Here is a 25,745-nt window from a genome sequence, read left to right as displayed (position 1 = left end):
ACACTAAAGTCAGACTCGCATTTTATGTCAAAAAAATCACAGAGCTTGAAAGGAGTAGAAAATGCAGTTGCTACAGTAAGATAAGGAGGAGGGCTCCAATCAGAGTGTCTCCACCCAACTGTGAAAATGTCTGTTTGCCACACACTGCGCTTGCCTGGAGAGATAGAAACAACTTTCTTCAAAATTCTCCAGCTTCTGCTCAGATGAAATGAGGTGCAAAGTGCATGGGGACACGGAAACACACTGCGATATTTGAATATCTGTGCTGTGCCATACGTGGCTAAAATAGAAATACTTTACCCATCACAAGCACCGCAGGTTCACCGCATTCCACCTCTTAAAAATATATACGGGAGACATAAAAGGATGAAATGGCACTAAACACTATATCATATCTTACCTCATGGCTTAATGTGCCATCTTTTTGCAGCTCTCTGCCCGACTGTCTCCTAATCCTCAGGCTGCCACCCAGCAGGTCCCAGCAAAAACAATAACCTGAACTGCAGCAAAATTACTTTATGTTCAGGGTCAGTGGGGGTGGTGTGGAAAAGAAAAACAAGATGTTCAAAGTTGAGGAGCAGATGGGATGCAAGGAAGTGAAGGAGAAAAGTGAGCTGAGAAGAAACAGACGTGATTAGGATTGGAGGAAGCTGGGAGTCGAGGGCAGAGGGTCCAGAAGAGTGCTGATGGGGTCAGGTGATTCAACGGCAAGTGGAAAATCTCTTTATCTGCTTTCTTTCCTTACATCTCTGAAGCTCTCTCCGTCTCTGCTATGATTATCATCAGGCTGCCTCTCCTTTTTCCCCCTCACCCTCCCTCTCTCTCTTGCTCTCGCTAAACATCTGGGGATGTGATTATTACTTTTGCTCGGGAAAAAATCCGAACGAGGGCAAAGACATTAACACAGAAACAGTTGCTTATGTTTAGAAAAGGTAATCATATTCTTGTATTTATGTTATGTTAATACTATTGTGAGGGTAATAATGTGCATTAGAAAGTCTCACCTTAATTGTTTTCAGCAATTGTCATTACTGTCACTTCCAGCCACTTCCTCCCCTCAACCCCAACCGGTCACGGCAGATGGCCCCGCCCCTCCCTGAGCCTGCTTCTGCTGGAGGTTTCTTCCTGTTAAAAGGGAGTTTTTCCTTCCCACTGTCACCAAAGCTCTTCGGATCATCTAATTTTGGGGTTTTTCTCTGTATTATTATAGGATCTTCACCTTACATTAAAAAAATGCCAATGACATTTTTGGGGTAACTTTTTAAATGCTAAAATACCACTGATTCAATGTGAATAAGTAGCTTTACCTAAACGAATGATTGCTGTGGAGCAGCTGAGTAAGGCAAATGGCTTGGCTTAGCAAAAAGATTGATCTTTCTTCAGCAATATGAAACAAAAAATTTAAAAGAAGAGGTAAAACTATGGCAAGAGGAAAAGACCAGGAGCAGAACTGCAGAAATTGGACCAACACTGCAAAGGCTTAAAGCTACAGCGACACCTTAACAAGGACTCAGTAACATATCTTAGCAATTTCTTAAAGGTTTTGCAACACTACAACGCAAAGACTCATGGGAATTTAATGTTCATATATAAATAGGAGAATTAGCAGTGTTATTACTGGGTCTTCTTTTCCTTGACACCAGCTGTGAAATGTGTCAATATGTCTACTCTTCTCTTCCTCCTAAGAGTCGACATTTTTATCACATTTTCATGAGAAACAGGGATCATGGGAGCTCGTTGGACCGTTTTCCAGGACCAGATCAAATGTGTATATCTAACCTTACTGCACGTGGAGATTACTTCTGACTGGATAACTTCCAATTTCCTCCACCCTTTCTGCACAACTTAATCAATTCTGATTGGATCTTGTCTCTCCAGAATATTTCCCTCTCAATTTTATTCGCTGACAAAAGTCTCCATCATCGCTTTTGTCCTTGTGCATTAGTTTATATGTAGTTATCATCTTGTTTTTGTCAGAAAAAAAATGAAGAAGAGTAAATGAAGAAAAATATGATGAAGTTATTATTATTAGTCAATGAAATTTAAATTGTCCGACAGTGGACTCCTCTTTGTGATTATCCTGCTAAACCTCAATACTGCTGACCATAATATTTTATTACAGAGATTAGAGCATGCCGTTAGTATTAAACATACTGTACTGCACTAGTTTGAATCATGCATGTCTATAGACTTCAATTTGTTCATGTAAATTCATTTCCCTGCTATGCCATATACCCAGCTTTATCAATCCATAAATCAGATGACAAGCTGGGTCTGCCAGAAGTTTCCTTCTTTTCAAAGGGATTTTTAATTCCCACTTTCCATACTACTATATAAATAAAATTAAACTGAACTAAACTGAATCAATATGTTCAGCTAGCAATGGGCCAATGTGATTGACAGTATTGTGGTGAAAACAAACTTTTGGCCAGTGTTTACATTTGTTGTCAAATTTGTTATTATACAAAATATGTGTACAACCGTACGAAAAAGAGCAGGGGTGGGGGAACTCCAGGCCTCAGGGGCCAGTGTCCTGCAGGTTTTAGATGTGTCCTTGATCAAACACAGCTGATTTAAATGGCTAAATGACCCCCTCAACATGTCTTGAACACTCCAGAGACCTGGTAATGAACTAATCATTTGATTCAGGTGTGTTGGCCCAGGGTGAGATCTCCATTGAGGCCTGGAGTTCCCCACCCCTGTTGTAGAGCCACCTTTGGCAGCGATAACTTAAAGTAAGGATAAGAGTTTTTGGTATGAATTTATCAATCCCTCACATCATGCCTGAGGTTTGCAGGCATTTGTTCATGCAGAACTCTTTTAAGGTCCCACCACAGCATTTAAATAAGGTTGAAAAAATAAGGTTTTTTCTTTTTCAGTCATTTCAGTTGTTTTCTGTTTGATGTTATTCTTGGGCTCATTGTCCTGTTTCAAGACACAATTTGGTCCCGGCCTTTGCTGTCATACATATGGCCTCACATTTGTTACACTTTGGTATAGAGAGGAGTTCATAGTCAACTCACTGCAAGGTGCCCAGGTCTTGTGGCTACAAAACAAAAGCCCAAATCCTCACCCTTCCACCACTGTGCTTAACAGTGGGCGTGAGGCGTTAGTGCTGATATGCTGTGCTTGGTTTTCACCAAATGTGGTGCTGTGCATTATGGGTAAGCATCTCCACTTTGGTCCATCCAGAGGACATAGTTGCATAAGTCTTGTGAATTGTTCAGATACAACTTTACAAACATAATCCATGCTACCATGTTCTTTTAGACGGAAAAGGCTTTCATCAAACAAGCAGTACTTGCTCAGTTTTTTTCATTAACTTTAACATCATGCTTGTAGAATCTGAGATATAACTCTTGGGTTTTTTGCCATTTTTTTTTGTGCACAGTCTGACCTTGGGGTGAATCAGCTTGGATGGAAGACTTTGGTAAAAATAGAGGTTTTGGGAGTGTGTTGGTCTAGAGCATTCAGGTTTAATAACACAATCATCAGCAGCTGGCTGCTACTTACCTCTTAATTCCTGTGGATTCACATAATGTTGCATCTTTGATATCTATACTGAACGCCATCTCAGTGAAGGCTGGAAAATTATAAGTGGGCTCTTTTCTAGCAGCCGTCGTAGCTTGTTAGGAGACTCACACGCTGATTAGCAGGAATTCAGAACCATGCTGCCTGAATGATTTGAGTTCATAAATATTTTTTGTTCAGTCAATGTCTTGATTGAAAACGCCTTCAGGTCATACCACAGCATTTCCATAGCAGTGGAGTGAGGTGGGCTGACAATGCCTTATAAAATATCTCAACACAATTAACTTTTGCCTTAACAATTACAAGAGGTTGCAAAACAGACCCAAATCATGATTCTCTCCCTACCATGATAATTGGTGTGAAATGCCTTTATTCTCTCATAGTGTTGTGTATTTTGGCCAAAGAGGTTCAGCCTTTGTCTCATCCATCCATCATTATCCCAGAGGTGATACCAAATGTTAACATTTGTAGTCAACCTTTATGACGCCCTTCCCGTGCCTACCACTTTCCGAACTGGACTGTGTCCTGTTGCTTTGATATTAGCAGAGCACCCACTTACTGTGTATGTATGCACTGATAAGCACTTATTTCTTTAGAAACGGTTTGCAGCTTTGTGCGATTCTTTGTGCAATGCTTCTTTACAACCCAAACTTCTATTAATTCCAACCTTTGTCTCGACATAGATTCTGGGATGGTCATTGTTTGTCAGGCACAGGCATTCATAAACTCCTTTTCTGGAATGTGTGTTTACTATTAGTTTAATCAGATGACATTTTTTTCTATAATTGCAAGTAATCAACGAATAAATCCTGGTAATTCCAGACGGCTGCCTTATTATATGCTCAAGAACAGCGGGGCATTTCAAAGAGCTACTGTTGTCAACAAGATTTACAGTCCAATTTGGATTTCTTCCCACCTGACTGTGAAAAATATAAAGTCAAATAGACATTTGCCATTCCTGCTCAGCTACCCGATTTGAAAGATGAAAAACAAGCTGCTGACAAAGACAGCAAAAGCATGAATGCATTTACATTCGTCAGCTGGCTCAGAAACACTCCTCAGCCAAAGTTTAATCAGTCTTCATGCAAAGATACTGAACACTCTGCGGGGAGTTTGGGGTGATTTAAAGACACGGCAAGAGTGTCAGCCAGTGAGTAAGTTCAGACATTTGTCTGCATGTGGAAGGCTAATTATATATACCAGGGCATGGCGGAGTGATGGAGAGTGGAAAGAAGGAAGTGAAACAAGAAAGGAATAAGAAAAGTAACACTTGATGCACAACACCCTGGTTTTTTCTTACTTGCCAGAGACTCTCAGTAGAATTCAAGGAGAAAAGGTGATTTATGGTTTCTATCCGAAGTAATGCAGGGTTTATTTTATCTTCTCTCGCAGTCCTGCTACTGGGAATCAGACTCCCATTATAGAACCGCTCGTGATTAAAGCCAGATGAAACAGCTCATGATTGCCACTGTAGGCTGAAAGCAAAGACTCTCACACACACACACACACACACACTTGTGACCGTGTGCTATTGGTCTGAGCCTCTTCTCTCCTGCGTCGTTACTGTTATTTGGCCCTTGCCTTACCAAAGAAAACCTCTTTTTTTTTAAAACATTCAATCAACTCGTGCAATGGTTTTATGAAAATGTCAATGAAATCCCATCCCAAGCTGAAAAAAATACACAACCACGTATTGATATTGCTGGCCTCGAGGAAAAAACATTGATTAGACCTTGTGTTTTTAATCAAAGTTGTCATATGTAAGAGTATAATTAATTTCAGTCTAATAAATAGACATTGCAAAATCACTGGATGGAATAAAATGTGATGACGTATCTCAGAGTGATGGCCTGAAATGGTACAACGGTTTACGAGTCAAGGTTGACGACTTTGGTCTGGTGTGACATTTCTAAAACAAAGCCGTGGGTTCTAACCTTGGTCATCATCGTGACTTTCCATTACAGTCTACAGCTATATAAATGCAGATGAAACATGCTAAAATCACATATTAGCGTACTGATATTGTCATAAAGCAAAGTTGCTAACATTTTTCAGCCCTACATCATGTCCCATATTTAAAAACGTGACAAATCACTCCACTAGTTATGGTACAATATATACATCTCCTTATATTAGCACTACTCTCCTTAAACAAAGACAAATACAGTGAAATAGTTCAAATTGGCTCTTCTAGCTTTAACATGAAATTGCCTCTCAGTCATTTTTAACTGTTGCCTGACTAAACTGCCTGATCCATTAACTGCAGTCAAGTACTTACTCGTCGTTTCCAAGAAAAGATGTCTCTCTCCACGCCACAGTTCGCACTTTACACAAGGCCGTGACTGAAGAAGACTTCTTTGGAAGCGAGTCCTCGAAGGGTTTGAAGCCGCTCTCAGCTGTTACTGGAGTCAAGATTTGGTCAGAGCTCAGTGATGTGATGTCACTGCTAATGTCAAATGATGTCCAAGAGGATACGGTGGACAAAGAGGGGCTGATGTCCACCGTCTCCCCTCTCAATGCGTGCCTTAGATCCATGACGCTAGAATGAAGATGGAAAGCGGTGGATGGAGAGAAGCAAGAAAGAAGAGAATGAAGAGGAAAACTGGAAGACTTTGATAACGGCTGGCGAGAAGACGTATGCATCATGTATGATGTGTCAATAAGACAAAGGTTTGGAATGGGTGAAAAGTGGAAATGTGGTGGAAAGCTCTCCTAAATTAGATAAGAGAATAGAAAGAGATACTTCCGCGAACTCCTATTGGCCAAAAGCGTCTCACTGTCTTCTCTCTGGCTGCAGTTAAGTACTGAAGTCAATGAAGAGATGAGCAGAAAGTCAAAAGACTTGTCAAAGCGAACATTAGACAAACGAGACGAGGATACAGATGTGAAGTGAAGAAAAGAAACTTGGGGACATAAGAAGGAGTGAGATAGAGAGATAGGAGAGTGGGATGGAAAAGCAGAGGCTGGCTTTTCCAAATGGAAAAAGGAAAAAGAAAAAAAGAAGCACATTCAGGTGAAAGGTGCCGGCAGCAGCACTTACAAGGTGATAGCTCACATCTCATTATGCCCCATTTCCTCCGCTAACAATTGAATCATGTGGTAAGCTGATAGAGACAACGATGGATGGGAAATCGAATTGAGATGCTTGAACTGGTGGTTTCTGTGGCTACGTGATAGCAGCAGGCAGAGAGTGCCGTATCAGGTTGCACTGATAAGCGGTTCATTACAAGAAGTCTGACCCAGTCCAAATACAATTAAGGTTCGCCACTGAAACCCATTAGAACTCTGATACGGGGAAGCCAGCATAGCCAGTTTCCCATAGGTGCACTAGAAGTAAAGAGCATAACTCTGCAGGCAGTAAAGATGTGTAATGTATCAAAGAGACGAACAAATTCTCATTTTTATTTAACTCTCGTGTTGTTTTGCAACTGTAGATTACACAAGAAGAAGAAAATTGGCTGGTAAAAACATTTGTATCAGCCAAACCCTAAATCACCCAATATTTAGCATTTCTAGGATAAGTACTGAGTAAGCATATACACTGTCAGTTTTCTAAAGATCTATATAACAATAATAGTCTAAAAATGATGTATGTATAAAACTTTTTCATCAGAAAGACATCTAAAGCTTTAGATTAGAATAAATAAGGCTTGTGTTTTCACTTGTCTAAATAATAATATGTTAATATTCTGCTTTATAACAGCAAAAACAATTACAGAGGAAACAATTTTCTTTGTATGAGATAAAGAAGAAAGGATCAATACCACTCTTATTCCTATAAAGAAAGGCAAATTATCAGCTAATCTAGCTACATCCATTGATTGTGTGGGTTCAGCAAAGACATCAACACTTGCTAACAATTTCCAGAGAACAAGAGTTGCCAGACCTCATTTTTCTGATGTATGACAGTCAACTTAATTCTGTTTTCTTACTCCTCCTAGTTTGAGTGCATAATCTTAGCTATGGTGGCCAGTGTAGGACAAACATGTTTTAGTCTCTTTTAGCCATCTTTGAAAAGTGTAGGCTGTCAGTCCGGTGTTTACCTCAGCTGTCAAAATGCCGGTGGAGAAGCCGCTAGATGTCCTTTCCTTTGCGAAGGAAGTCTGTTATGAGTCACACTTCTGTTTGATGACAGCGATACTGAGGTGACTTGTTCAGGATGTCTTGCTATTCTCTCAGTATGCGGTGTGTTTTTTGCCTCTGTTAGCCTTTGTTAGCTGGCATTAGATCCACCTCAAAGTTTTATCCCCATAATGTTGCAAGAATGTAATCAAACTGATTATCAGAGAGAAACTGGAGTTGTATCGCTCTGGACCAACCAACACAACTTTGACTTCACTTATTCATGTAATAATTACTTTAATAGGAATTCCACATTTGTGAGAAAAAAAATGGTTTCGTGGGTTGAGCAGCAGAGTTGAGCACTCTTCTGTCAAACAGCGTATTCTGCTATTGACTCTTTTAGCGGTCAGTTGGTGTCTACAAGCATGCCGTGTTTGACTGATCTGCTTTGGCTCGTGCCACAGTGCAACTTAAAGCTTGTGTTCCTTTTTGTGCCAAGTTTATAAAGAATATACATACCAGTAAAGTGCTAACATGCTGCTGCTTCTTCAAACATTAGTGTTACAAAAACACATTTTGATTAGTTTTTGTAACAGTGAATGCACTCCCTGTGCTGCAGATTACAGCTCTGAAACATTAATGGTGACTAAAGGAAATGTTGACATTGATCCACTGATAAACTAAAGCAAACTGAAATGTTTAAATTATATGTCTGTTGTTTTAATTGATTGAGCAGCTGTTGGTGATAAATAGCCCGACCAGTTTTCTAATCCATGTTCAATATCAGCAGTGGAAGGGCAGATAAAAAAAACAAAACAATTATCCCAAGCTGAATGTAAATTCCAGCAACAATCTGACATTTGTGATGTTGATAAGGCACATAAAAAAAAGCACATTAGCACAACAGGGGTGTAATGTGTAGATTCACAGGACTTAAAACAGACTAGGTAGAAGCACAAGGTTTTCATTATATTTACAATCTTTCACTTGCTCCTAACTAGGAGCAAGTTACGTGTTCAGGATAAGTTACCACGGCGACTTCGTTTGGTTTTGTAACACAAAAAAAAAAACCCTTTCGGTTTGGCATGGCTTACTAACCCACGCATCCCCGTTGAAGTAGACCCTTCAGCTACCTCCAGGGTGCATCCCGCCTGTATCTCCTCCCTGTGAGAGCCCAGATGTGATCCTGAATTTGACAAGCAGAAAAAAATGGCTTGATGGGAATTTTTCTGCTCTTACAGACACAGTGGCCCCTGTAAGCTCACTCCAATCCCAAGACAAAAAGCCTTGCGGACTACAGTCTTCTGACCTCATTCCTAAAATCCACTGAATGATGTGGTGACATTCCTGACTTCACTATGACAAGTATTTCCAACTTTTCCCTACACATTAAATCAAGTGCTGTTTCAGAACCCGATCTAAATAAGTGCCAAAAACATGGCCACCTCTTGAGACGAGCACTCAGAGCCTCATCCACATTCAGCAGACATCGATCGGACCAACAGTCCAGCGGGCTGTGGCAGTATCGTACACCATCAGTTAAACATATCTTCCCGCTACTGTAGTCATTTTATTCTCTCAGTCATTTTATCACCTTGGATGACTGCCGGTGGTGCCACACTTAAACAGTATAAACGAGCACCAGGAGTTTCAATAAGGGTCGCTTTTAAGTTGCTGCGAGACAGAAGAGTCCTGTTGACAAAGACGGCGGAATCAAAATGTCAAGCTGTGGCAGCAACTTCCACCGCCTCAATTTTAAATCATCTGCTGCGTGCTGACAAGCAAGGTCGAGGCAGCTGATAAAATTCTCCTGTCTGTGTCCAAATTTAAAGTGCTCCATCACAATCCACTCGCATGCTTCCTGCTAATTCATCTTATAGTGAAAAAGGCACCAAGGTGCAAGAAGCGCATACACAAAACTGGCAGGGGCACCAAGTCGTCTCGCTGCCTCGCGCTTATGTAAATAAGCTGCAAGCCTTCAGAAAACGTCTTTATTTGTACTATGAACAGAGCTGGAAGGAAACAAAAGCGCTCAAATGAAACAGAAAAATTCAGACATCCTGTACATAGCGTGTGCGGCCAAAACAAACTGAGGTATTATTGGAGTGAGCCAGTGGTGTACAAAGAAATATAACATGCTGATGAACAGGCGTTTAGCATTTATTTACATGTTCACAATTTCACGAGTAAAGCACGTCGTTTCTTTTGCTGCATTAAAAATTGTACATTTGTACATAAAATTCAAAACTGAACTGGTCCAAAAAAAGCTTCAGGGTCTAGAAGAACTGTGCATTAAGACTACCCGTTAACTGAAGATGAGCTTTAGGACAAATTGCACCCGATTCTTACTGACAGGAGGGAAGAAACGATAAAAATCAGATGACTGACAGTTATCAGACATGCAAAACAAAGCAGGAAAGCAGACCTCAGGACACTGAACAGACCATAAAACTGTCAAGAACCTAAAGAAATCAGTCCTGAATCAAAGTTCTTGAACAGTCTGTGAATTTGATCAGCTCAGTGAAAGCAGGAAAACATTGAGGACAGGGAGAGAGAGTCCTAATGCAGCCTCAGGGAAACTGTATACAGAAGGTTGGTGGCAGCGTTGCCACAAATAGGACGGGGCTAAGCTTAAAGACAAAAAACAAACAAACAAAAAAAAAACAAGCAAATCTGCATACAAAGCCCTTGCGAGTATCCCAAATGGGTTCATCGGGAAGGCAGACAAGCAGAGCACCGCAATGTGGTCGCAGCTCTGAACTAGAGTGAAGAAAGCGAGGCTTTGATGGTTAGCAGTTTTCTAAGATTTCAGTCTTACCAAGGGTTACAGAAAGCTGCCCTCGACATGAACCACAGCAAAGCGGCACAGGCGTGGCCTCGCGCGCGTGACATTGCCACACACAGAGCATAGGCGAGGGTTAGTGGGGACAGTAGAAGCAAATGTTCCACAGTACAACACCCAGAAAGCTAATGTTGGGCCAGAGGCGAAGAAATCGGAAATCCAGAGAAAGCTGACATTTAGTCCAGTAAACACGAGCTCAGACAGGTCAGCGCTAGACAAGCTGAGGGGGGTGGTTAGAGGTCAGGGAAGAGACGAGCAAAGGAAGAAGTGGGCGACCCATGTCTCCTTCAGTAAACCGGCCTCGGTTGTTTCATGCTGTAGTGAGCCTCAGATGCCGACACGTATGCAGACTCTGGAAAAAAATCCTCATGGAACTCGGCCAGAAACCTGAAAAAGAGCAAAAAGGAGAACAAATAAATACTCAGAATGAGCCATTTTTTTCAGATGAAGATGACATGACAGGCTTACACGACAACAGTGCAAGGATGGTGTTGGCTAGGGCTTAGTATAGTCACTGATTTCTATAATCGATTCAATTCTGATTTACAAGGTCCAAAGTTTGACTCAGTCAGAAATATTATAATTCTGATCATTTATCAGTACATATCCATATTTTTATATGTATAAAAACAAAGCTGACACTTGTGAGAGTTCAGAGGTGTAAGCATCATAGCATGTGCCTTTGTGTCAAAGTAACTGAGGATAAAATATTTTTATAGCAGATAACCTTAGAAATATTCTGCAGTAGATCACAAACTGAAGAAAACCATGAATCAACATCACCTGATGCTGCTGAAGTGAAGCAGAGCACAGGTTTTAATATATACACAGCTAACCGTTTTGATATTTAAAAAGTCTATATTTCCTCAATATTGAACAGCAGAAATGAGACTTTGTCGGAAGTCATTTTTGAAAAAACAAAACAAAACCGCGGCCAACAGCGCTGTACACAAAGGTAGACTGGTGTACAATAAGCAAGCATATAATGCAGAAAACAGAGATTTTAGATGGGAAACTGTTCTTGAAGTACACAGAGAGTGAGAGCTGCGCAGGAAGTGTGATTTTATCGTGGTGGAAGCAAAACAGCGAAAGTAAGAGGGAATTAATGACAATGTTTATCAAACGTGAAGCGTAGTTTGGATCTTCTTTTGTTGCTAGTTCAGTGAATTTTAATCAGAGTGACAAAACCTGCAGCATCAGAATCTGTGAGATGTCGGCTTTCAGCCCCGATGGCATGTACGTGTCGTCGGGTGAACGATCCACACTTTGTGTTTACGTCTTTTTTTACCTGCTCTCATTTGCAGTTTTAGCTGTTTGGTTGTTGGTGAAATAGTTTTGTGAGCTTTAACCTGAGATTCTGGCATTTTTCTAGCAAAATACATTTAAAAATCCATTCAGGATTTAATGAATTGATATCGCTTTATTCAAGCTAAAATAGATTTGAATCAGAAAATCGATTTTTTAAACCCACCCCTAGTCTTAGCTGACATCAGCCTGTGTTTTCCTAGATATCCCTGGCTGTGTTGCACATAAATCCTACACTCTGTCGCCTTCTGCCCTCAGCTTGGAGTGGACATTTTGGAGACAAAGCCCACACCCCACCAATCAATCCCTATAACCAATCAATGTGACAGAAAGACCAAGAAGACGACTGACGGACAGCCAGAGAGGGAAAGAGTGAAAAATCCCCCCACCCCCACCCCACCCTCCCATCTAATCAGTAGCGGGGAAAACTAATCTGGAATCTTCTTAGTATCCGCCACTCGGCCAAATCCTCTAAATCTTGCCATCTCATCTTAGCTCCACCGGCCTTCCTAATCTCAATGCAAACAAATTATCCTCATCAGAGCAGAACTTAAGAAACAACAAACAAACTAATGGGACATTGATGGGAAAGCGTGACAAGCAATCAAAGACTCTTTTGTCTTAAAAACTTTAAATAAAAAGAATAAAATCAGTATTAAAAAGCAGCTATTTGTTGCTCTGAAAAGTGTGGGGCCTCTTTTGTGCCAGAAATTTAGGCCTCGTTGTCATCGTTGGCGCTGGATCAGAAACGACACAGGTACATATGCCATGACGTGCCCCACACGTGCGCCCCACACTTAATCGTATTCGCACTAGCGGAGAAAGAGAGAGTGAGAGATCAACTGTGGCCAAATCCCAGAATGCAATGCACATCAGTCCCTGCGACATCAATCAGTTTTTGCCCGCTCGGCACAATCTGCCACAAGGCTGATTACAGATAAAAACAGAAGAAGAAAAAAAATATTCCACTATGTTAGTTTGTGTTCAGGGTCTCACTAACTGCAACATGGTGAACATATTAATTAGACATGAAGGAAACATCAGAGAGCAACACTGATCCTGGAACAGCTCCGTGCCCTTTAACACAACGATGATCCTTCAGAAAAAGAAAGAAGCGATCAGCAGTCGAGTGAATTAAGAGAACCTTCTGCACATGTTTACCCCACTGCTGATGGGATAGCCTTGCCAAGAGGCACTGCTAATGTTTGAGGTAATAGTGTAATAGTCACACTATGACAATGATGTTTGAGACAAGAAAAGGGGCACAAACAAAAACAAAAACCAACAAAAAAAGTGATGCATCCCATCCTTTCCTGCTGCACGCCCCCCTCTCCTCACCTTGTCCTGACAAACTGACCGTCTCCCTGACGACCCTTTAATGACATCCATTTATAAACACTTACCACTTAGGTGATGAAAGAGGCAACGCTGGCTCTCAGAGCAGAGATCTGTTCCCGCTCCATGCCGAGCTCTGTTCACTGGCTCCACAGCGCTGCTTGATGGCAGAAGGCGGCACTGCATGCGTTTGATTACAGAACCAGAGGACCTAAATCCCCTCAGGTTTGGGAGCAGCTGAATTGAAGATCACTCGGGAGGATTTAAAGATTAGACTCCCGCGCTTGTGTAACGCCCACTCATCTCCCTCCCTCCAGCACGTGCTCCCTCTCACTCCAGCTTTCCCCTCCATGTTCTCATTTACTTGCTCCTCCTTTTCCTTTTTGTTCTCGTGATTCTCAGTTATTTTGGGCGTACTAGTGATTTGTCCATCCTTTTAAACTCTTGCTTTTGTGAACCAAGCAGAAATGAGCGTGAATCAGGTTTGCTGATCTAAGTCTCCTAACTAACAACCGATTACCTGAGGAACTGTTCCAGATGTTTAATCAGGGCTCGGAGACTCCTCTCAGGCAGCTGCATTTTTCCCAGGATTTCAGGAAGCTTCACTAAAAGCCAAAAACAGGGATTATGGGAGTGTTTCAGTGTGGGGAAAAGGCTAGTAGCAAAAACCGTGTCTGGACTGAAACTGACCGAAGAGTCGCAAAAGGTGCTGTGACCCATACAGGTAGGATGGCGGAGGAGGCTGGTCATTCAGAGGGTAGTTATCAGGAGTCAGCTTCCAACTCAAAACCTGCTGGGCAGAGCAAACAGAACAGCACAGTTTAGTGGAGTTGTGAGTGCAATGTTTCAACCTCCTGTCAACTGGGTGGTGTATACAAATCTACAGCAGCACATTACAATACATAAAATGATCCTAGTGCCTTTGAGCAATTCCCACATTCCAGATAATCACACAGTTTCATCACCTCATTGAGCTCGTTGTTTCTGCGGCTCTCCAGGCCGTAGAAAGGGCCGCTGCGCTCTTTGCTCGGGGTCAAAGGCAACGGGGAAGAGGAGCCGCTGTGCACTGGAGTCTCTGCGGGACGGGGAAAATAAAAGGAAAGATCACTGCCAGAAAGACAGATCAGCTGATTCTGTTAATTATTCACATTTTCACAGTACGCTATCGATGATCAACAAAAACATTCAAAGGAAACGATTCAAACTGTTAGAGCTTAGTTATTGTTTTCATTTCATTTGGACCTGTTAAATTCAGTTTAGTTTCAGTTAGTTTCCAGTGTGGATTTTCTCATTACAGCTTAGTTTGAAAATGTTTAGTTTTTAATTAATTTCACTGCTAGTTTTAGTCTTTAATTATTACGGTGTGTGTCAGAGGTACGATTTAGGAATAATAATAAAATCATTAAAAACGAACTAAAATAAAATGTAAAGTTCACAAAATAGTTGTTTTTTATTTTCATTTTGTTAACTAAAATGTTTCTTTACATTTAACTTGAGTTCACTGTAATAACTTTATTGGCAGAGAGCAGCTCGCTGACTTTGAAGAGGGGAAGAATGTGGGAGGACAGAAGTGAGATAACACCACCTACTGGGCTAAACTGCTTACTACAAAATCAAAGTTAGCACTCAAACACAATCACTGTGCGTTTACAGGAAGTGCGTTATTCTGATCTTCACCCAATCAGGAAACATGGCTACAATAAAGCCTGCAGTGAGGAGCTCATGTCTCCCCCTTCTGGAAGTGAGTGTAATTATGCAAACATTCCCCTAAGAACATAAAAATAAATGAATCTGCATCTCTGAGGGAAAGACAAAGTTTCCAAACTACACCAAATTTGATAGAGAACACCAACGATCCCTTATGAGCGAGCTGTTGAACCCAACTGGGAGCTGCTTCCACAGGAGCCCGAGAGCCGAAACCTCTCATTCTACTCTTGCAAACTCTTCTTGTTGGTTTTCATTTTGTTTAGAATTACATAGCTTTTAAATTTCTTGACGGCAGCTGTGTTTGTCAATTTTGGGGAGGTTTTATCTGCACAGGCGACTAGATCAAAGAATACGGTTACAGATAAATGCTTGGTCTCATTCCTTGGTACTTGAGCATGCCGTGACCTGTGACAATACAAGCCTAGTAGAGCAATCGTTTAGCAGAGAGTTGCTACTATTGCCATTTTACACATAAAACCTGCTTCAGAAAGTTTAAAAGCAGAACGAAGAACCAGGTGAATACTTATCTACTTCTGTCTTGAAGCATTCTCAATCATCCAGGAAAGTAAATCTCCAAAAGTTGATTCCGTTCTGATTTGTCTACTTATGTGGACAAATTAAGGATTCTAATGAGTTAAATCATGAGTCAAATTTGATTTAGACTTGCAGGGAATTTTGGGGAGGTGCACGTCAGGTTACGCTGTAGGGTTTCAAAGAGGTTTGCAGCTACGACATGATAGTGATTTTCACAAACTTACAATCACACAGAGTACTTTCAGAGACGCGGAGCTTACTTTTGTCAAGGTTAAGGAAGAACTTGGGCTGCGATGAGGTGTCGACCACTCGCCGTTTGAGCTGCGGTGACGCCGTGGCGCTGCCTCCACCTATATCATGACATATGTTGCATTTCTAAGTTGAGTTTGTGTAAACACAAAGCTACATCAAATCCAGGAGGAACTTAAACTCATTACCGCCGCTGCTTCCCTCAGCTGGACGGTCACCTCCGGACGTGTTCCTGGTAGAGCGCCTCAGTGATTGCGACTGGTAGGAAATGCAGTCCATATCGGGGTGGCGCCGGCGCTTTGGGGTTGGGGCTGGAGTGGTGGGGGTGGTAGTAGAGATGTCACTTAGGGCTGGCTGGCTGTCTGTGGACTGAGGGGTAGGCGGGTTGTGCCCCAGTGGGCTTGGACTGCGTTCTCTTTGGGTGCTTTGGAAGCAAAGGCAAATGCATAAAAAATAAAATAAACAGCACAGCAGTTGAACGCAGTGCTTTCTGATGCGGCACAAGGGATTCATCGCAGCACACTTACTTGCTTGAGCAGGGGGAGCTTTCATTCATGGCCAGGAAGAGCCTCGAGGAGCTGACCTTCTTAAACTGGGCTTGCTCACAGGGGTAGAGAAGGATCATGGGTAAGGTGAAGTCAAACGTAATCCTCAGGCCGTCGACCATTTCCTTACACAGCTCCTCACTTTATTAAAAAACAGGAAGGAATAAGAGATGTAACAAGTGTGCGTTGATTATACAGGCCCCAGTGAAGGGAAGCTATTCGAGTGCCCTGTTTCAGTATAATTTCAACAAGATAAATGTTACTGTGGTTTACAGAGAACGGTCAGAAGAAAAGACAAATAACCACTCATTGCAACCAAGGTGCAAAGAAGAGCATCTCTGCTTCTGTAGCTCATCCACTTCAATTTTTTAACATGTTGCATGTCCAGAGGACCACACCTGGTGCCACTCCTGTCAGCTAAGAAAAAAATTGAGGCTAACGTTTGGAAGGGCTCACCAAATCTGGTTGGGGGAGGGGGATGTCCTTCAATGCACATATTAAACAAATATGTAAGACTGCGTTCTTCCACTTGCACAACATCTCTAAAGTTACAAATATCCTGTCTCAGAGTGACGCTGAAAAACTAGTTCATGCATTTATTACTTCCAGGCTGGACTACTGCAATTCATTATTATCAGGATGTCCAAAAAACTCGCTGAAAAGCCTTCAGCTAATCCAAAATGCTGCAGCAAGAGTCCTGACAGGGACTAGAAAGAGAGAGCAGATTTCTGCTGTTTTAGCTTCCCTTCATTGGCTTCCTGTTAAATTCAGAATTGAATTCAAAATCCTGCTCCTCACATACAAGGTCTTAAATAATCAGGCCCCATCTTATCTTAATGACCTTGTAGTACCATATCACCCTATTAGAGCACTTCGCTCTCGCTCTGCAGGCCTACTTGTTGTTCCTAGAGTATTTAAAAGTAGAATGGGAGGGAGAGCCTTCAGTTTTCAGGCCCCTCTTCTGTGGAACCAGCTTCCAGTTTGGATTCAGGAGACAGACACTATCTCTACTTTTAAGATTAGGCTTAAAACTTTCCTTTTAGCTGAAGCATATAGTTAGGGCTGGACCAGGTGACCCTGAATCCTCCCTTAGTTGTGCTGCAATAGACGTAGGCTGCTGGGGGATTCCCATGATGCATTGAGTTTTTCTTTTTCAGTCACCTTTCTCACTCACTGTGTGTTAATAGACCTCTCTGCATTAAATCATATCTGTTATTAACCTCTGTCTCTCTTCCACAGCATGTCTTTATCCTGTCTTCCTTCTCTCACCCCAACCGGTTGCAGCAGATGGCCACCCCTCCCTGAGCCTGGTTCTGCCGGAGGTTTCTTCCTGTTAAAAGGGAGTTTTTCCTTCCCACTGTTTCCAAAGTGCTTGCTCATAGGGGGTCATATGACTGTTGGGTTTTTCTCTGTATCTATGATTGTACGATCTACTGTACAATATAAAGCGTCTTGAAGCGACTGTTATTGTGAGTTGGCGCTATATAAATAAAATTGAATTGATTACTGTCTGATCCAAGTCTCCATTTCTGCCATGACTTTCAGAAGGTCAAATCTGCAGCATCTCTGTGACGCCATCATATCAACAAGAACCAAATGCCATCTTTACATGACGAATTAAGGCAGCGCTGAAGGCAAAAGGGGATCAAATATGTACCTAATAAAGTGGCCACTGAGTGGACAAATTTGTATGTATTAGAGCATGTTTCAGTTTTAATTCCCATTAACCATTTTCTATTGGACACTTGGAAATGAAGACTAAGTGGTTTGCGTGCTTGGATCGCCTTTTTTCCCCTCCTGTTTAAAGAACATCAATACTAACCTTTTCTCTGGAGGGATTGGCTGTGGACTGCCGCTCTGCGTGGTGCTCTGCTGACGCCTGTACCGCTCGTTGGCCATGAACGCTTTGTTGATCGCAAAGTGCTTGACGTAGGACTCCAGGATGTGCACAACGTTTGTCTGACAGGGAACCATCACGAGCTGAGAGAGGTAAAACAACACGAGGTTAAATACTGACACGCTTCAGTTCCATATCCTACAATTCTTTCCAAACACAAACCAGTGTCAGAAATCTTTGAGTCGTGCCCACCCGTCCTTTAGCTGCCAAGCTAAATTATGATGGATTTGTAGAACAAAAACAACCAATGAGCTGTTGACATTTTGTATATAGGCTTTAGAAAACGGTGTGTGCCCAGGATCTGCTGCCCGCACCTTCTTCCTCTTGTTGATGTAGAAGCAGTCATCTTCCAGTTTCTTCTTCAGAACATCGGGGATGTTGATGTCAACATGAATGACCTTCTCCTCATATTCCCTCTTGACATTCACGTCTGCCTCAACCCTCTGATACAAAAACAAATGTACAAATGGAGGATCAATAAAAACAATCGCGTAGATTTTCCGTGGCCAGAAATCCCTCCCACAACCACAGTTGAATTTATCAGCCACATATTACACATATCAAGGTCATTTACTTCAAGTTAAGCCTGACAGTGATGTTATCTAAAGGCCTGCAATGCAACTAGTGATCTACATGCCCTTGAACCTGTGCCGATCAACTTTTACCATTTTGTTGATGTCCTCAGAGAAGGTGCTGTCCCCGCTATTTGAAGACTCGGGGTCAGAATCGTCCCCGTCGCTGCTTTCCGAAGTTGAAATTAAGCCTGGAGAAAGAACACGTGGGGCTTAACTTGATTGCTGAGGGAGACGGGGAGCAAAAGACAAAGAGATGCAGAGAGATTTCTCACACGCGTCATCGCTGTCGTCCTCCTTTGGGAGAGTCTTCAGAGAAGATTTAGTACCAGACTGACGACGGCGCCTCTTTACCCATCCCTTTCTCTTCCTATCACCGAGAAACAAAAAGAAAAAAAAACTGTCTCAGACTTTTCTACAGACAGACATTCCAAACTTGCAGGCAATGAAATGAAATACACCACACTGGACTTTTTAAATCAAAATTTTTCAGAACTTCATCATCATGTAATTGCTGATCATCATCAGTAGACGATTAGAACGTGAACTTACATGCGACCTAGAGCTTTGCGAGCCAGTTTACGTTGTAATTTTCGGTTTTCCTCGGTGTCCCTTAGGACATGATCCTCTGCGGCCCAACGATCCCAGCTACAAAAACAGCCATATATGCAAAATATATCAATAATTAAAAGTGTGTGGCCTTGACAGCAGTGCTACATTACTGCTTCATACAAAAGCTGATGAAAGGAGAATTTTACCTTCTGTTCCAACCATTGAAATGAATCAGGTACTTCGGGATTCGTCTTCCATGTTCATCTGTACCTATCAAGACATCAAGGACCTGCAACATGAACACACAGTTAGCGCAGTCCTGCTAAACATCTATTCATATCTTAGCAAGTACCCAACACCACCATTTTCTGGGGTAATCATTCATTTCCAGTTTTAATAAAGGGTCAATAATCAATAAAGGGTTTAAGTACAAGAAGAAAAATAAGGAATTTGCATATTAGCATAACTAGCAGACCAACAAAGAGATTTTGTATCACTTATTTGTGGCAAGCACAGTGTACATTGTTGTGGTCTGCAGGTGGCACGGCATTGGCATTCAGGCGACCTTCAGATCAAAAGTGGCCCCGAGCACAACATCCTCAAGGTCTGAGCAACCATTTAGTCACCATAAGTTGCGCTTGCAGAATGTAAAAAAATACAATACAATCATCAGAAACCACTATTATTATAGCTGTAAAGAGATTTCTGTCTTAGTTTTACTTGTGTGACTGAGCCGTTAGCTTGACAAAGCTACCTCCTAATTCAGAGCAAGCAAAGTGTGTCCAGTGTTGGTCGTTTTGTTTGTTAACTTACATTAAATTGGCTCACCCAATATCATGGCTAACAACATAACCGGATGGTGGTGTACTCTTGTTCTTTTCCCAGGGTATTTTAATTTATTTAACAAAATATTGATATTGTAGCGATACAGGCACACCAGATACCGCCACGCAATATATGAGAATACTATCACACCCCAAGACATGATGCAAAAACTCCATTTGCTTAGTTATTACCTGCATATGAAGCTAAGTTATGTGTAATACTCAGTCTATTATAATTTAAAAAAAATCTCTTGCACTTGTTACTCTGACTGTTATTACTTTGCAAATCAGAATTTGACACTTGCAACATCTAGACTCAGCAAAATCTTGATGTTAATGCAATCAGTATCAATCATAAAGCTATGAAAGGATTAGACCATAGAAAGTACAAACAAGTGTAGATAAACCCTTTACCCTTGAACCTCTCATAATAAAACAGTAATTACCCAACTTATAACTAAAGCTAAATACTTAAAGGTTTATCAGGATAAAAAAAATATCCACGTAAATCAGCTACATTCTGACACTAAGAATGATCATTTAATATAATATACTAAGACAACTGCAAATAAGTGTTTATGCTAACCACTAGCTAGCGCAGGTTAGCAACAGCCATGCTAGAGTGGAGTAAAGACTGTAGCTTTCTTGGAGCGTTAGCTTACCAGCTAGTCAGGCAGCAGAATAGCCACCAGTCTGCTGGATAATTTTAGCCCGCTTTAAAAAAAGCCAGCAAACAACTAAACTGAAATAGGCAGACAACTGTGTGTGCAAAGTTAGCAGCCCTGCTGTCGTGGTGCGCTTGTTGGTTGGTGTGTTGACATTAATCTGCTTTGCACGGCAAGCCGCCCGGGTAATAACTCCCTTACTGCTGTTTAAAGATGCTTCTAATGCTAACTGACTGCAACAGAATTTTCATGTGAAATTCCCCTTTCAGCAGCCTCCTCCACACAAACAAACCGGTAACATTACAAAACGTCAAGGTTGTGTTGACTTTTTTTTTTTTCTAAATTGTGACCCGCGAGCGACACACAGCTAATCAAACACACCCGGAAACCACTCGAAAAACATCAAGAGAACCTAGCCTGGGCGTTATTTGTGCAAGCGTATTTTCCTGTGGCCTAAGCAGCCATCCCAAGCTACATTTAGAGCCCCACACCTTAAAGAATCAACGCTGCTTCCCCCTTAGAATGAATTACACGTTTATACAAAGTCGAAAATCCGACCAGTCTGCATCTTTCTGCGCAAAACATTTACCTTAGCGTCATACAACACTTTAGCCTTGGTAGGGTCGGGTTCGAAGCACAGGACTCGCTCTCCTTTGTGAAATTGATATTTAATTCCCCGCGAATTCATTTGTTCATGGCGACGTGTGGGAGAGGAGGCATCGATCTGAACCCTGTAAACCCCTTAACCCTTTCGTTGCCAGACTCTTCCCTATGAAGGCTCTTCCACCAAAACACACTGTGGAAGGATGGCGCTGTTGTGGGATGAGATGCTGCTAGTCTTACTGCTGCTGATGCTCTGGCTGCTTTCAAGGACCGCTCGTAATTTCTCTAGTCGACACAGCGCGGGACCACTGTGGGTCACGCGCTTACTTGTGGTTACTTGTGGATAACAAGTGCAGAGGCGGCGAGTCAAATGCATTTATAAACCCCCCTCCACGTACTTTCATTACAAACTGAAGCTGGAAACTATGGCTCTTGCACGTGAATTGCCGCAGCCTTGTAACTACAATCACAGTGAAGGCAGCATTTAAAAGCGCAATGAGCTTTTGAAATGAGCTTTCGGGGACACCGTACAGATGGTGTAGTTTCAAAGATTCACCAGAAGATGTGAGTATTTGAACTTTTAAAAAAAAATCCCAACGAAACGGACTTTGTTAGTGTAAAAGAATGGCGTTGTTGTAGCTGCATCCCTCAGAAAGCTTCAGGATTAGCACAGCAGTTTAAGGAAATAGGGTACAATGTATTAACTTAAATGCCTTTTTATAGGGTGCCCACTCAGCTGACTGATACACATGATTGGGAGGCTTTAAAGCAAATGAAAAACAAAGGCAATACCTGAAACAAATATCACTCACTTGAATAATTCCTCCAATGTACAATCGACTTCAGGAACTAAAAATGCTACACATAAGATACACATGCTGTAGAAATCCAAACGAAAACACCTGAACTCGACCTGAGCTGTCTCCCATTAATCCAGGTGTGGACAAGCAGGTGTGGGCGGATCCAAATAGCATCGGATCTCGAGGCTGGTACTGATATCAGATCGATGCTAGCGCAACTCAATACTTTGTTTCTATCTGCTAAGTTCAGTATGTGGCCCACTGAATTATATGAAATAAATGTTGGGGTTTTTTGTTGTAAAAAAAACAGCGTCCAACTACTTGAAAAGGTAAAAGGTGTGTTTTATTATATTAACCTATTATTGTGAAAAGTAAAAACATACAGTGATTTAGTGTTCAGAATTTACAAATTAATTTCGATCATCTCATAAATAAGGATGCACTGCTTTCCCCTACATAACCTACCTTTACATGTTAAAAGTATTAATATTGCTTTGGTATTGGTATGCAACATTGGCCCTATAGTTACTTGGTATTGGTCCAATACAAAAAATGTCATTGGTTTGAACTAATTGAGTTGAGGCTAAGTCCCGCACCCATGCTCGAGGGCACGGAGAGAAAGTAGGATTTTTCATTATGAAAAAAATCCCACGGATGAGATCTCAAAGATGAAAGCCATCCATGTATTAATTAAGTTCTGAACAGACTAAAACCACGTAGCATATAAAAAGCACAGCTATATTATGGACAATTTGCTAAGGTTAAATGTACTTTTAAGTACAAATTAAGCAAGCTGAGGATGGTACAGCCTTCCAGGGGTGCAGCACATGTAGTTTTTCATATTTGCAGTTTTGGAAGATCACTTAGAGTAGACTAAATGAAAACTTTGCATGTCTCAATAATGCTAAATTTCCCTTAACTGAACCAATGTGTTATCGCTTACGTACACTAACTAGTGTATCAATCTGCAGACATCATTTAAAAACGTGATTTATTTGTAGGTCTAGACAGATATTTACTCGTGGTACATATTTCAGCAGGGTTTTTTTTCCTGACCTTGTAACCTTTTCACTGAGGCTTATCTCTCTCTAAGAGCCTTGAACAATGAAATGTGAACTGATCCCTGGCACAGGAAACCATGTCTCTGCTGCTAAATCTGCACTCATTTTGCTTAAAATGGTTTCAGGCAATGCTGGTCTACTACTGTGGACCAAATATGGACAGCGTGCATATAACGCTGAACATTACCGACCAATGTGCAGCGCTGCTAATTTCCGCTCATTGCCTTTTACCCTGACTGCACGTGATATATTTTAACAGATGTGTCAAATCAGTTTCAAATGAAATGCTTTCTAGGATTACATGTTTGTAACACGAGCTCACTAATTCACAGATGAAGAGCTGGAAGACAGCAAAACATTAAAAAGTCAAAGATTGGTGTAAATGTTTCAGTGATGCATAAATTCCTGTTACATTTGGCAGATGAGGGGTGTGTTCAGAGCAGGTGCTTCTTATTTCTGTATAAAAGTGGACACAGCCAGCCCACAGACACCCATATCTGATTATTAGTGCTAAGCAACAGACAAATAAAATACTAGAATTTCACTCTATACAACAGAAAACTTCTTGGGTGGGCTATACCACACAGAAAATTCAAGAAAAACACAGTGGGGAGATCCAGGTCACTGACTGGAAATAGTGGAATTGAGGCCTAGCGAGCGCCTACAGGCTGCAGCATCCTGTGTTGGCCCACCTGCCAATCAAAGCCACCAAGGCCCTAAACTTTAGGCCTTACCCGTGTGATTGCAGTAGTTATTGAAAAGTTTTGGTATCGACCTGATACCAGTACCAGATACTGACACTTTTAACTTTGTGTAGGCAGCTTATATAGGGAGGATAATTGTGTTGTGACTTATTTGATGAGTCACTGTCATTTTGCTAATTCTGAATAAATCAACTAACAAAACTGATGACCACAAAATCAATGTGATTTGTAGTTTCACTTTTACAACATGATTGTGTTGATCAGTACCAATACCGATGTTGGTATGCTTACTATCGATTTTTGGATTGTTCCGCCCACCTCTAGTTATTATAAACCACAGTATCATAGGAGAAAACTCGAAATATTTATTTACATGGAGGCCAAAACAGTTTTTGTACCAGGCTGTAAACATCCTGGGGTGATGCTTTTTGAAGTTATGCATTTTAGCATGGGAGTCTTTGGGTTTGACTCACTTTTGAAAACAGCCTCAAGTGGCTACTAGAGCAATTGCAGTCTTTGGAGCTCCCGAAATTGATTTTTTTATTTTTGCTGTTTTTGCAGCTACAGTTGACAGTTGCCCCCAAGGCATTTCAGAAGTTGATGTCATAAGAAGTTATAAGGATAAATTCACTGTACTCAGCTCTAAAAATCTTACAAACTAATGACTACTGTAATTCTTTATTATTAAGTGTTCCTGAAAACTCCCTGAGAAGCTTTCAGTTGATCCAAAATGCTGCACCAAGAGTACAGACAGGGACTATAAAGAGAGAGCATATTTCCCTAATACTAGCTTCTCTTCATTGGCTCCCTTGTAAATCCAGAATCACATTTAAAATCCTTCTCCTCACATGAATAATCAGGGTCCATCTTATCTTAAAGACCCTACAGTACCATATCACTCCAACAGACCGCTTCTTGCTCAGACTACAGGCTTACTTGTGGTTCCTAGGATATTTAAAAGTAGAATGGGAGGCAGAGCCTTCAGCTTCCAGGTGGGTCCAGCTCCCAATTTGGAGTTAAAAGACGGACACCCTCTCTACTTTTAAGATTCAGCTTAAACTTTTCTTTTTGACAGAGCATATGGTTATTAATAATAACTCGTCTTCTCTTCCACAATGTGTCTTTTGTCCTGTCTTCCTCCATCCCCAGCTGGTCGCAGTGGAGGTTTCTTCCTCTTAAAAGGGAGATTATCCTTCCTTACTCATAGGTGATCCACTTGAGATGACTGCTGTTGTGATTTGGTGCTGTATAAATAGATTGAATTAAATGTTTATGATTGTGCTTAGTGATTGGGGTTAGTGGTTAAACCTAGGGATGAGAGACTCGGGAATGCAGTATTATGGCTATCTGTCCTCACAAAGGTGCCATGTGGCCCTCCCCCTACACACAGAGTGGAGCAGGCAGCAGTCGGTGTACTGGAACGGTAGTGACAGAGAACGCTTTTAACCAATATGTGAGAATGACTGTAATCTGAATGACATCAGACTATTCAGTGTGCTTACCAGCATCCCTGGGAGTGTACCCACCAACTTTGTAGTGGACTGAATGAAAGATTGTCGAGAAAGGTGAAGAAAAAATCTCTAATCATGAAACAGATTCATGAACTGTCTTCTTCTAATTGGGACTGGAGTGTTTTTGTTCAGCCCGCGTCCCATTCTTTCCCCCCTCAGACTGTTTTTAGAAGGGTCAAATCTATCTCAGCTGTTATCAGTGTCATGTCACGCTGTTCTGTGGGTATCTGTGTGTGCGCATATGTGTATCTGTGTGTCATGCTGTGCAGCTTCATAAGCTCCTTTATCAGCCGGGAGACACCCTCCTCCCCAGACTCCCGCTGTCTCTTTTCATTTTTCCCATACTTTCACACACACGGGGCCACACATGCTTCTGCTTTCTCTCTCTCTCTATTACACACACACACACACACACACACACACACACACACACACACACACACACA

The 25,745-nt window shown here is 41.6% G+C and overlaps 1 protein-coding gene across 1 annotated transcript; it reads right to left on the bottom strand.

Annotated features, from left to right (window-relative positions):
* Positions 1 to 9,570: 9,570 nt before the first annotated feature.
* On the bottom strand, positions 9,571 to 21,484 carry LOC113016415 (male-specific lethal 3 homolog). The gene is made up of 14 exons (XM_026159232.1): positions 21,210 to 21,484; positions 19,338 to 19,420; positions 19,132 to 19,227; positions 18,855 to 18,949; positions 18,673 to 18,770; positions 18,322 to 18,450; positions 17,933 to 18,090; positions 16,093 to 16,251; positions 15,754 to 15,989; positions 15,577 to 15,666; positions 14,041 to 14,150; positions 13,766 to 13,865; positions 13,596 to 13,680; positions 9,571 to 10,822 (listed from the first exon to the last, which is right to left on the bottom strand). Exons 1-14 carry the CDS (start codon positions 21,306 to 21,308, stop codon positions 10,723 to 10,725), a joined length of 1,638 nt encoding a protein of 545 aa, XP_026015017.1. The 5' UTR covers positions 21,309 to 21,484; the 3' UTR covers positions 9,571 to 10,722.
* Positions 21,485 to 25,745: the final 4,261 nt, after the last annotated feature.

The sequence above is a fragment of the Astatotilapia calliptera genome, chromosome 23 (assembly GCF_900246225.1).
Source record: "Astatotilapia calliptera chromosome 23, fAstCal1.2, whole genome shotgun sequence".
NCBI classification, from domain to species: Eukaryota; Metazoa; Chordata; class Actinopteri; order Cichliformes; family Cichlidae; genus Astatotilapia; species Astatotilapia calliptera.
The sequence above is the reverse complement of the archived record's forward strand: the minus strand, read 5'-3'. Positions and strand labels throughout refer to the sequence as shown.

Excerpts from the sequence above, each read along its gene's own strand:
- LOC113016415 (XM_026159232.1), bottom strand. The coding sequence starts at position 21,308 with ATGAATTCGCGGGGAATTAAATATCAATTTCACAAAGGAGAGCGAGTC. Across the intron at positions 18,950-19,131 it reads CGCAAAGCTCTAGGTCGCAT|GAAGAGAAAGGGATGGGTAA; the intron begins GTAAGTTCACGT and ends TCTCGGTGATAG. Across the intron at positions 10,823-13,595 it reads CATCTGGAACAGTTCCTCAG|GTTTCTGGCCGAGTTCCATG; the intron begins GTAATCGGTTGT and ends GCTCTTTTTCAG.